The sequence below is a fragment of the Hemicordylus capensis genome, chromosome 10 (assembly GCF_027244095.1).
Source record: "Hemicordylus capensis ecotype Gifberg chromosome 10, rHemCap1.1.pri, whole genome shotgun sequence".
Classification (NCBI taxonomy): Eukaryota; Metazoa; Chordata; class Lepidosauria; order Squamata; family Cordylidae; genus Hemicordylus; species Hemicordylus capensis.
This window is the reverse complement of record NC_069666.1, coordinates 5,467,735-5,479,819: the sequence shown is the minus strand read 5'-3', so window position 1 is coordinate 5,479,819 and position 12,085 is coordinate 5,467,735. Positions and strand designations below refer to the sequence as shown.

At 46.6% G+C, this 12,085-nt stretch overlaps 1 protein-coding gene across 4 annotated transcripts in view; it reads left to right on the top strand.

Annotated features, from left to right (window-relative positions):
• IGF1R (insulin like growth factor 1 receptor) overlaps positions 1–12,085 on the top strand; it is a 181,934-nt gene that overhangs the window by 160,277 nt on the left and 9,572 nt on the right. For 3 of the 4 annotated variants that reach the window (XM_053271857.1, XM_053271858.1, XM_053271856.1), the window contains 5 exons: positions 151–380; positions 1,056–1,166; positions 4,313–4,472; positions 5,042–5,171; positions 7,964–8,098. In XM_053271857.1, coding sequence (XP_053127832.1) covers positions 151–380; positions 1,056–1,166; positions 4,313–4,472; positions 5,042–5,171; positions 7,964–8,098 — 766 coding nt within the window. Of the gene's footprint in view, positions 1–150; positions 381–1,055; positions 1,167–4,312; positions 4,473–5,041; positions 5,176–7,963; positions 8,099–12,085 lie in introns of those variants that run through there. The other variant, XM_053271859.1, reaches the window with a different exon arrangement.

The following is a 12,085-nucleotide window of genomic DNA, read 5'->3' as shown; positions in this document are numbered from 1 at the left end:
TAACACAGCTATTGAGATGATAGGGTTGGGGAACCAAGGGATCCAGAGCTTCAGTGTTGGCTGTGACAAAGGAAATTCCCTCGTATTGCATTGATACGGAAGCTTGGGCTCCAAGCTGCAACTGGAAAGGTTCGTTCTTGTGTTTTTCAGTCTATGTGCCGGACGAATGGGAAGTGTCCCGGGAAAAGATCACCATGTGTCGAGAGCTGGGGCAGGGCTCCTTTGGCATGGTGTATGAGGGGGTCGCGAAAGGTGTGGTAAAGGATGAGCCGGAAACCAGGGTGGCCATCAAGACTGTCAATGAGTCGGCAAGCATGCGAGAACGGATCGAGTTTCTGAATGAGGCCTCGGTGATGAAGGAATTCAATTGCCACCATGTTGTAAGTTCCCAAACCATTGTAGCCTGCTTCTCTCTCTCTCTCTCCTCCCCAGTCAAATGGACGAAAAAGATCAGCTTGCGTGGGAAAATTTATTGCCTTGGTATGCCAGGATATACTCAGTTCTGAGAAGGCATTAGTTTTTGGATTAATGCTTATCAAGAATGTGTGTGCGTCACATCTTTCTGAAAGAGGAGTTTGAATTTTGTTCTTTGGACTAATTCAGTTCCAATTCTCCACTGGTAGTTTACTTAAGAAATCGCTGACTGACTTGACTGCCCTAAGAAATAGAAATGCATTTATCCCGGAAAAGTTGAGTGTCAAAATCAGAGTGTACCAACCAGTAACCCAAAGTTTGAATGTGTTCTGACAAACAGAGAGCTCGAATTGTAGAAACAGCGCAAGTTTCTAGAACACCGTGGTTCCATCTCCATTCAGATGAGATTTTGGTGTGGCATGTTGAGAACACGTTTTCTCAGCTGAATAACTGAGATGATTTTTTAATTGGAAGAATACAAACCCAGAGGTGTTAAGGCTGAGAACTAGAATGGCACCATAGGTATCTAGCATCCCTTTCTGAGGAAGGGACCAGAAGCCCATTAATTTTCTGATCAGTATTCCCCCACCCCCCAATATGTTGCCTCTACAAGTATATAACCTCGGGATTTCTCCTGCCAGGTGAGGCTTCTTGGAGTTGTCTCTCAAGGCCAGCCATCACTGGTCATAATGGAACTGATGACACGTGGAGATCTGAAGAGTTACCTGCGGTCGCTCCGGCCAGACACGGAGGTGAGCCTTGCGGGTTTTCCTTAAATTCCTGCCAGTGCAACACTATGGTACTTGGAGGGTGCCCGTGATCTTGTCATTGTATTAAGCAGGTTGTTGGCATTCCATGAATTGCAGCCTGCACTTTACCGATCTGTCTCCTGTTATTAGGGATCTGCTATGCTCCATACAGGTGCCTCATCTCTCCTGCTCATTAATGTGTGGGTGGTGTCAAAAAAGAAAAACTCAACAGGACAGACTCTGCTTTCCTCTCTCCCTGATAGAAAATGGTGACCTGCAAGATAGTGCTTTATTTTTTAATCAGTACTTGAAAATAACTACTGTATTTACCTGAATCCAAGACTAGGCTTTTTCCAAGTTCTTTGATGACAGAAATCAGGGAGTCAAGTTAAATGCAGAGCCTTCTTCCTCTTGAGTAAATAAGGGTATGACCTGTATTTAACCTCTCTCTTTAAAAGGGGGTCATCTTGAATTCAGAATCATCTCGTATTTGGGTAAATACAGTAGCTTTATATGCTTATAGTAGACAACCTTTTTTCCAGACCCTGTAGCAGCCAAGCTAATCACAAGCATATCTGGTGATATTTCAAGTGTGTTCACTTCTTGTGTCTGGGAGGAAGCAACACGTAGTGTCCAGGTCAGGATGATGGTATGGAATCTTCACCTTGACTAATGGGAGGGCAGACTGTGAGAAGGAGAGGACCAGTTCGGGAGAGGCGTTGAAGAGGATGGTAATTGGTAGTTGGTCTACATCGGTAGCAGAATGAGGTGGTAGAATCTGGTGGTGGTGGACTGTACCATCTCAGATTGCACTTGAGGTGTGTGTGCCTTTTTAATAATCTCTGAAAATATAGAGATTCTTACCCCCAGCACATTAGGGTAAGAGTTCTGAAAGGGGGTTGAGGAAGAAGCACAAGAGGCAAGTTTCAGAAGCAGCAGCTCTTGCTTGAAAAGGCCAGTCAGCAATTAGCTGCCTGCCTCAGATGTCAGTGAAAGATGTACAGTGCTGGTTTCAGTTTGAGGCTGTCAGACCGCAGTTGTGCAGTAAAGGAGGGCAAGAAGTTATTTGACATTTAAGTTTAAAGATGTGAGCTGCAGATAAAATGGATAAATCTGTTTCTTAAAGGATGGGTCTTTAGTTTTATTGTTTTTAAAAAAACATGAGGGGGAGGGAGCAAGGCGAAGCTCTTGCGGAAGGCCATTCCAAATCTGAGGGGCCACAACGGAAAAGGCCCTTCTCGAGGCACCAACCCCAGCTGAACTGAAGTCTCCCACCCTGTTGGTACTGGTTAGAATCGGGGGGTGGTCAAAGAGTGAGCAGTTGAACTAACAATCTAAGACTGAGTGTCCGTGGCTGGGGAACATTACAGGTCTATATTAATCTATAACTAAGATTATAGCCTTCTCACAATGTGGGGTGTGTTGGCGGGGGGATTTTTAAAGAAAATTCCTCAGGTGTGTCTTCATCTTCTCTTCTGCATGAAATACCTTAATTGGACCAGTATGTATTGCCCATCTCTCTTGTGTTCTGGCTATGCTTTCCTGTTGCTGCTGGTGAAGAGCCATGAGCTGGCCTTCTCCCAGTTTCATTTCACCTTCAGCATGAACTCAGTAGCCCGCTTCGGGCTCTAATCTGCAGCCGCTTCACCTTTTAGGGAGCCTTTGGACCAAAAGGGTCTCCTTCCACCACTCACAGCAGTTGGCTATTGCTGGGACTTGTGTGCTTTCTTTGTTCCCTCCTGACGCCGATGAATCAGAACGCAATCTTGTGCACCCACTTGGACTCTTGGATCATGCCTCAAAACAATACGGTCATCTGGGACGTGCACAGATACATTAATTACTCATGAATTAAATGCCACCAGCTGCTCCCCCTTGTTTTGGTTCTGCATTATGGATGTGTACTTCAACAAACACTAATGTTTAGTCAGACGCTCGGCATTTAAGCAGAATGTTTGCAAGGTCCAAAGGGGGGCAGGTCAAAGCAGAAAACGGTGAGAAACAGGAGAGACAGACATCAAGGGTTCGGTCTTTCTGACCTTTGCCTTCATGGCGGACTGTAAATAATTTACAGCAGCACAGTGGAAGCATCTGGCATTGGTGAGAGGGGAAGATTGAAATGTGATTGTAGAGCGTTGTATGCTCCTTCCTTGAAGTGGCAGGGTGTGGAGAGTTGAGAGACACCAGCCCACTAAATTCACAAACCTGGAATTGTGGGGAAGCAGGTAGGTCATAGCTGAAACTCAAATAGACAAGGAAGGAGGACAGTCCCTGTTCTCCTGTTCCATACTTGGTGTCCTCCCTGGCCCTCTTATTTCATGCAAGACAGGGTTGCACAACTGCAGCCCTCCAGCGTTTGTTGAACCACAACTCCCATCATCCCCAGCCCCTGTGTCCAGTAGTCAGGAGTGGTGAGAGCTGTAGGCTGATGACCGCTGGAGGGCCCAGATTGTGCAGCCCTGATGTAAGGTGTGAGGAGCAGAGGCTGGACTTACTGGCAGACCAGTGAAGCAGGGCCATTCTTTGGAGAAAAAACACCCCCCCCCAACTCCATACCCTTCATCCCCAATGGCTCAACAGTGCATCAGATTGTCCCCAAATGTCAGGATGCCATGTTACTTGGTGGCTTGGGTGGCCCTGTGGTGGCTGGAGAAGGGTGTGGCATCCCTCCTCTGAGGCTGGTCGGATCCCAGCGGGGATGAGAGGACAAGGCAGGGTTAGGGTTAGCTCTAGGGAGACAGCTAGGTTGGGTATGGCAGGAAACAGGAAGCCAGGTCAGGAAGGGGGCGGGGCTGGAACTTTAAGCCCGGTCATCAGCTCTGCACTGGGGTATTTAAAGCCAAGGGAGCTGATGAGGGGCTGCTTCTGAGTATGGGAGCCAGGAGTTCTCCAAGAGAGGGAACCGGCTGAATGCAGCAAGCCAGGAGGAGGACGCAGGTGACAAGCTAACCTTCTCCTCTGGCTGTACCTGAGGCTGACCTTTTGGGGGGTGCTCCAGTCATTCTGGAGTTTAAGAAGGGCTAGGAGTCCACCTCATCCCCTGGGAGTCTGACACCAACGTCGATGAGATGATCCAAAGTGGAAGATGGTAGCAAGGCAGACTGAGGCTGCTTTCTCCACTCACGTCCCTGTTGTCTACCCCTCCTCAGAATAATCCAGCTCAGACTCCTCCAGCCTTGAAGAAAATGATTCAGATGGCAGGCGAGATTGCAGACGGCATGGCCTATCTCAACGCCAACAAATTTGTCCACCGAGATCTCGCTGCAAGGAACTGCATGGTGGCTGAGGACTTCACTGTGAAAATTGGAGGTTCGCTTTCTCTTCGTTGCATGGGCTAAGTGCAGGGGAAGCAGGAGCTTGGCTCTCATGTGGGCATTGGGCAGAAACAGGCCAGGAACAGACGTTTCTGTTCTTTACTATGATCTCGATCAGGGTTGTGGCTGTTCCCCTTGGTCACATTTGCACTGTGCAAGTTGGTGCCTCATTCATTACCCTGGGAATGATCGCATCTTTGAAATGTGAAAATTCAATTTCTGGCTGTTGTTGTAGAGAAAAAGCTGGAAAACAATGTGGGCGGGGTTTTTAGAAATGCCTAGAAGCCAGAAATGGGTGGGACAGACTATCCAGTCATGGTGGAGTGTCAATTCCTTTCCTGGCTCCTTGTCGCTCCCTGTGACTGGAGATGAAAAATATGCTCGCCGTGCAAAAGAATGCATATGCAGGAAGCACAAATACAAGCCTTTAGGTGAGCTGTAACAGAGGCAAATGGTTTGAGGGTGACTTGTGATCAGCTTGTTGGGTCTCACAGTAGGTTTCACAGCAATGTGTTGAATTTTCTGTGGTTTGTTGAACATGCGTGTCCCTTATGTACTGTGTAGATTTTGGCATGACGAGAGATATCTACGAGACCGATTACTATCGGAAAGGTGGGAAGGGGCTTCTGCCTGTCCGCTGGATGTCCCCAGAATCGCTGAAGGATGGCGTATTCACAACGCACTCGGACGTCTGGTAATACTGAAAGTGCTTTTAGCAACATTTTGAGTGCTTTTCCTTGGGCCCCTGTAACTCGATGATGGCTCGAAGCCTTTGACAACTCTGGTTTTTCTTGTTTCTAGTCTGTTTTGCAGAGTCCTTGCTGCAATCTCTGTGTAATGTACTGTTAGGGTGTACATTCTCTTCTCTTTTTGGAACTTCTGTCACGCTAAAACCCCCAAAGCGAGTTTAAACAAATACTTGTACAGTTCTAAGGCTGGCTTGATTGTATAGTATCCATGCAAGGTGTCCCAACAGCTGCTGCAAAAGAATCAGAGGAGAGAACTAGAGGTCTGGCTAGAAAATGGGATTTGATTTTTTGATTTTAAAATTTGTGGATTAAATTCTTTGACATAATGGACTTAAAGCTGTAAAATTAGAAATTGTGTCATTTTGTTTCTGTGCTATTCTTCCCACAGCCCCAGAGAGGCATTTTGAAACTGAGCTTGGCCGTCATGCTCCTTACATAGATCAGTGTATTTTGGAATCTGCTTGGCTTCCCGTTGCTGAATTCTTGGGCAGGGAGAACCCATTGCTCCCTTGTAGTCTTGTCTTCTGGAAAGGCTAATTTAGGAACTGGGCTTCACAGATGCCCTCCCATCCCCAAGATTCCATTGACAGTGTAAAAATACATGCATTTAGTCAGATCTTTATTATGGCCAATGACCAGCAACAGAGCAGAAAAGAAAAAGAAGGCAGAAATATTTGGGTGGGTAAAGGATGACTTGAATCCAGATCCTGCAGCAATGAACTTCTAGTGACTACCAGGGGGATTTTTCCCAACATTAGAGCACACGTGGGAGAAGCAGCTGTACAGTAGATATTGCATCTAAAGGGTGATATTGTTTTTTTACTCTTATTCCTCCACAGAATGCAAACTATTACTTGTAATGAGCTCTCCATGTGGGTTTATTAATCATGGCATAGTATGTAGAATTTCCTCCGCAGGAGAAAAAGAAGAATAAAAATGTTACATGAGTTGGCCCTTAGTAATACGAAACAGTTCAAAATGACTTAAATACTGCTTCCCTGAGGGCTGCCTCACATGTTGCTTTAAAAAAAAATGGAGATTTTCAGATAAGAAAAGTTCTGTGCCCCAGAATGTGTGAATAGTTTCCTGAGGGTTTGTTTTTGGCGTGGGTGCACCCATCAGCAAGCCACTGCACGAACTGGTTTCCAGTCTGTCTGTTCCAAGGCATCAAAGACAATCTTGCCCCTTGGATACTCTGCAGAAGGAATGCCACAGAGGTTGTGGGTCACCCTGTGCATATACAACTTGCTTTGTTACCCCGTAATCAACAGTTCATCCACGCAACTTCAAGCAGCAATGCTTTGGACTTGTCATCTCTCTCCATTTTTGGCTGCTTCCAGATCTGCTCCGTTCGCCCAGTTCGACCTCATCTCTTTGTCTCTGGATTTTCAGTCACCTTGTCTCTCTTCCCCCTGCTTCATAAGAACAGCCCTGCTGGATCAGGCCCAAGGAGGCCCATCTAGTCCAGCACCCTGTTTCACACAGTGGCCCACCAGATGCCGCTGGAAGCTCACAGGCAGGAGCTGAGGGCATGCTCTCTCTCTTGCTGTTACTCCCCTGCAACTGGTACTCAGAGGCATCCTGCCTTTGAGGCTGGAGGTGGCCTATAGCCCTCCGACTAGTAGCCATTGATAGACCTCTCTTCCATGAAGTTATCCAAGCTCCTCTTCAAGCTATCCAGGTTGTTGGCTGTCACCACATCTCGTGGCAGAGAATTCCACAAGTTGATAATGCGTTTCATGAAAAAGTACTTCCGTTTGTTGGTCCTAAACTTCCTGGCAATCAATTTCATGGGATGACCCCCGGTTCTAGTGTTATGTGAGAGGGAGAAGAATTCCTCTCTGTCCACTTTCTCCCCACCATGCATGATTTCTCCACACCATGCATTATTTTATCCTGTGGGAAAATGCTAAAGTGCATTTTTGAGTTTAGAGTTGCATAAAACTGGCAAATGGCATGGAAGAAGCAGATAGAGAGAATTTCCCCTCTCTGACAGTACTATAGTGGTCACCCAGTGAAATGGATGGATACTTGATCCAGGAGGTACTTGAAGGGCTCCTAGAGGTTACTCAGAGCTCTCCTGCCTCCCCACATTGCAGTCATGCGTTGGTTCCGCAGCTGAAGATGGAGTACAAATTTGTCCTAACTTCAGTAAGGCTGCTTGTGAGTATCTTAATCTGGATGTAAGCCAGTGACTGGAGTAGCCAGTCTCATAACTGTAACATTTAAGTGTGTATGTAAATAAATATGCATAGACATACTAAAAAAACTTGGGGGTATTTGACCTGAAGGTTTGCTTCAGAAGAGATATCAAAAACAGGCTGGGAACCCCTGGTTTATATGATGCATAATTAAAACTAAGAGAGATCAGTTCACAGGCAGTATACCTCTGAATTCGGTGTTGTGGAGGAGAGCTGTTGCCTCCTTCCCTACCACTGGGATTTCTAGAAGCATCGGAATAGGGAAGGCGTTACGGCTGGGCTCCTGCCATGTCTCATACATGTAGATATTCCACCGTTTTCAAGTCACTTGTACAAGTTTCTCACACTGGCCAAAATGCTCTTACGGCACCGTGATTCATGCTTGAGCTGGCCGTGCGATAGGGCGGGGCTTTACAAGCCTATCCAATAACTGCCAAGTAGGCCCTGGACCTGAAGCAACCCACGGAATGGTCAACTTAGTTTAAGTTTGGTAGGTTTGGCTCAAATGTTCTCTGACTTGTAGCCTTCTCTTGTAGGTCTTTCGGTGTTGTCTTGTGGGAGATAGCCACGTTAGCAGAGCAGCCTTACCAAGGCATGTCCAACGAGCAAGTTCTTCGCTTTGTGATGGAGGGCGGCCTTCTGGAGAAACCAGACAACTGTCCTGATATGCTGTATGTATTGCTAGACAATGCCCTGTCTTTCAAAAAGAAATCTACCCGTCTTGTTCTCCTCACCTGGCTCCCTTTCGGTTAAGACACCCAGATGTTGAGTTTGGTCTTCGTTGACTGCAGATCTTCTCACCACTGTTGTATGTTGCTTATGTGATGGATGGGTTTGCTGTGGGGTGGCAGGTATGAACAGCTGCCCCATTGTAGATGGGAAGAACAACTTCTCTTCACCCACAGTTGCTTCTGAAGGTTGCTTGTACCTTTTTTTTGCTGTTAATGAAACAAGTCAGTGGCTTGAAAGTGTTGAAACTAGACATAAGCAAAATCATCCTTGACTGAAAGGGGTATATTTCCCCCCCCCACCCCCCAATATTTTGAGTAGTTATGATTTACATAAGAACAGCCCTGCTGGATCAGGCCCAAGGAGGCCCATCTAGTCCAGCATCCTGTTTCGCACAGTGGCCCACCAGATGCCGCTGGAAGCCACAGGCAGGAGTTGAGGACATGCCCTGAACTTTTGGTGCCTGGCCTCCCTGTTTTTGTGTTTTTATTAAAATCACTATTCATTACCAATTTCTATACTAAAGGGTGATTCAGGATCCTATTGGAGGAATCCAGTAGGCACTCAACAATTGCTTACAGTATAGAAATCGTGTAACAATAGAAACAAGTAAAAAGCACTAGCCTCTAGCAAGGTAAGGCAATTGCTAATACCAGAATAACCAAAAAAGTGACACCCTCCACAAGCATTATTAGAGATCCTAAGGGCTTCCTAAAATAGATGTTTTTAACGTTTTATAAAAGCTATGAGTGATCACGTAGCCGTTCGTCCATGAGGAGGGGATGTCAGTGGTCTGTCTGGGTTTCCAGAGATGAGGGGAAATGCATCGGTCTTTCCAGCAGATCTTTGGGCAAAGATGCTCCTTTTTACCTCCCTGGTAAAAGGCTGTACTACTGATGCTTAGAGAACGAGACCATTCCAAGCTAGAGCTTTACTCTGTGGACCGTGCTGGTCCCACCGCCCACATTTCCAACCTTTGTGGCATGTGCCTCAATGAATCCAGCACCAATCCTGACACCGAGAAATGTTCACAAAATGTTCCCCACCCAAATTCTTTAGGCATAATCCTTCAACCTTGAGTCGTCAGATATCGTTAGACTACAACTCCCATCACCCCCAGCCACAATGGCCAAAAGGATTGGCAGTTCACTGCAACCCATCCAAGTGATGACTGGTGCTGGTCATCTCATGTTAACAATAGTTCCTGCTTTATTTCAGGTCCTTACAAAGTAACTTTCTGGGAGGGATTCCTGTGCTTGCTGTTGGAGATTTTGTTGCAGGGATGTGATAGCTTTAAGAGCCTCTGCTGTTTGGGATTCTTGGGGAAAGAGCTTATTTGGTCAGAGGCCGGTGTCGGGTGACAATTCAATGCTTTGCTGCCAGTTGGGGTTGGGCAGAAGGAAGAGACGGTTGGAGATTGCCATGGCACTGAATTCCCCACCTTGCATTCTCGCCCTTCCATGATGGGAATCTCCAGCAGGCTCAGATGTCTTTGGAATTATGCTTGACATTGTGAGAGTAATTCAGCAAGGCAGGCAGGGGGAAGTGTGTGTGTGAGAGAGAGTGTGTGTGTGTGTTGGTTTAATAAAGATCCTTTCTCTCTTAAATCCCTTGTGAGGGGAGAGGGAAACAAATGGTAGGAAGAGAAAAGGGTCCCAAATGTACTTCCCACAAACCAGGACTGAACGTTACCCATTTTAGAGTCCAGGCAAACCTCCTAATACATGGAATAGTTATTCGCAGTTTGGCATATTCGCAGGTGTCACACCCAACCACTTTATCTGTGGATATGAAAGGGTTAAAGCCCACGTATCCACAGTTCCCAAAAGGTCGGTAATTACTGCGGAGGTCATTTACGGCCACCATTTTGTCCACAGGAGCCATTTTGTGGCTCATTTCATAAAAAATAATAATGGGGGAAAATCCATGACTTTGGGGGGCTTTGTGGGGGCATTGCTGGTTGCTAGGAGACCTGCGGAGCATGGTAGTACACTTTATTAGGCCCATTTTCCATTTTCCAAAAATGTTTTAAACCCCATTTCTTAAGAGTCTAGGAACCTAACCCCCACGACCCCATAGACTCAGTGCCTCATTAGCCACAGTTTTGTTCCAGTAATCTGCAGGAACGGAACCCCTGTGGAGAATGAGGTTCATATTTAAAACAAGTCATTTTGCTTTCTTCTGCTGGCATTGGTAATGTTAGTGTTTCTGATGGATAGCTTCCGAGTACAGTTGAATGCCTTATACAGACCGTGCGTGTATAAATTATTACTGTCGATTACTGGTATGAAGCAGGTAGGAAATAAATTTCAAAGGTGTCGCCTGCAGCCCTCAGGATTGGTAGCCACTGATAAACCTGCCCTCCATGAATTTGTCTAAGCCCCACTTAAAGCCATCCAAGCTGGAGGCCAAATTAACAATTGGCTTTTGAAAGCCCCTGATTACAACAGGCCTTTGAATCCTGCTCCCCCAAATATAGTCAGTCCATGTGTACTTTCAGGGGTGTGGTTGCTATCGCAAACAACCAAAGAGGTTTTGGGCAGTCCCCATGCCTTCCTTGGAACATGGCAATCAGGCTTAAGACATTGAGTTCTTTGCACCACGGAAAAAGAAGATGCCGCTCTCCCTAGCAGGTTGTCCCTCACGATATTTGCAAAGAAGAGCACGGCTCCGTGAGCTTAATGGATTCTTCTTCCATCTCTGGGCGAGCGTTCGGTTTCAGAGATAGTGTAAACAAGGCCTCCGAACCCACCAGTGAAAGAGAACTTCCTTTTATGGGAAGCAGTGGAATGGCTCAAAGGAAGCGTCACGTGTGCTTGCTGGCACTGATGTCCCCTGTGTGCTGTGCTGCTGCTGGTGGTATCTCCTCAGCCATGCCCCTCAGGCTACAGGGCAGGGAGCCAATTGATATCCAGTGTTCTTGGCTCAAGCTGGTGCTTTTATTCAGAGGCCGAGAAGTCAGCTGGGGAGGATGGCGATGAAGTCACAGGAATGGATCTTGGGTATTGATGTCAGCCTCTCTCCTCGGCTGGGGAGTGGGTGGGGGAAAGTGAGATGGTCAGTCTGCTGCTATAGGCTAGTTGTTTTAAAACAAGGCAGATTCCGGTTTGCTGCAGTTTGGGTGTTTGGATGCAGGCTGGTCTCTTGGTCTGGAAACTCACCTTTGTGCCACAATATGCTCTTTCAGACACGAAAAGAGTTTGGTCCCAAGGGTTCACCTTTGAAGCATAGCCGTCAGCTTAGTTGCAACTGCTGGATATAGCCAGAGTATCCCATCCCTGCAGGTCCTCTGTGGTAGACCAGTTCCCCAGGCCTCACCTGATTTGGGGAGTGGGTCACTCATGCGGCATCGTCCTGCACTGCAGGATTGATGATGTCAAGCCAGACATGTTATGTGCAATATGGCAACCTTTTCATTTGTAAACCGTGACCGTGGTTAGCTTTTGCCCCTAAGCAACCATCAAGCCTTTTGGAAAGAGATGCTTGGTTTAGCACTTTCCTGTGCTCTTCTGGTGTCATCCGTGTCCTGGAACTGCACCATCAAGGCAATATTTGTGATCTCTTCCTGCTGATTTTTTAAAAATTGGTTTTCGTTAGAATTTGATATTTGTTGTTGCACAACAACATTTAATGCACAATTTTTTTTTAAAGGGGAGGAAGAAATCTACCTGCATTTCCGCCCCGGTTTTGCCCTACTTGTGGATTAGTGCTGCATAGCCCAAATGAATGCTTGAGGAGTCAAGTATTCTGTGCTTTGGAATGTTCTGTGGCCTGTGGGCTTGATGCATTTTTTGGGTGCTCTTTTCAATGTATTGTGGTACAGTAGACCTGGTTTGGGCAAAGTGCCATCTGTATTACATAGGTTTGATCTCTTAGGAGCTGGTGGTGTGGCTAGGACTTGTTTTGCCTTATGGCTTTGCCTGGATGAT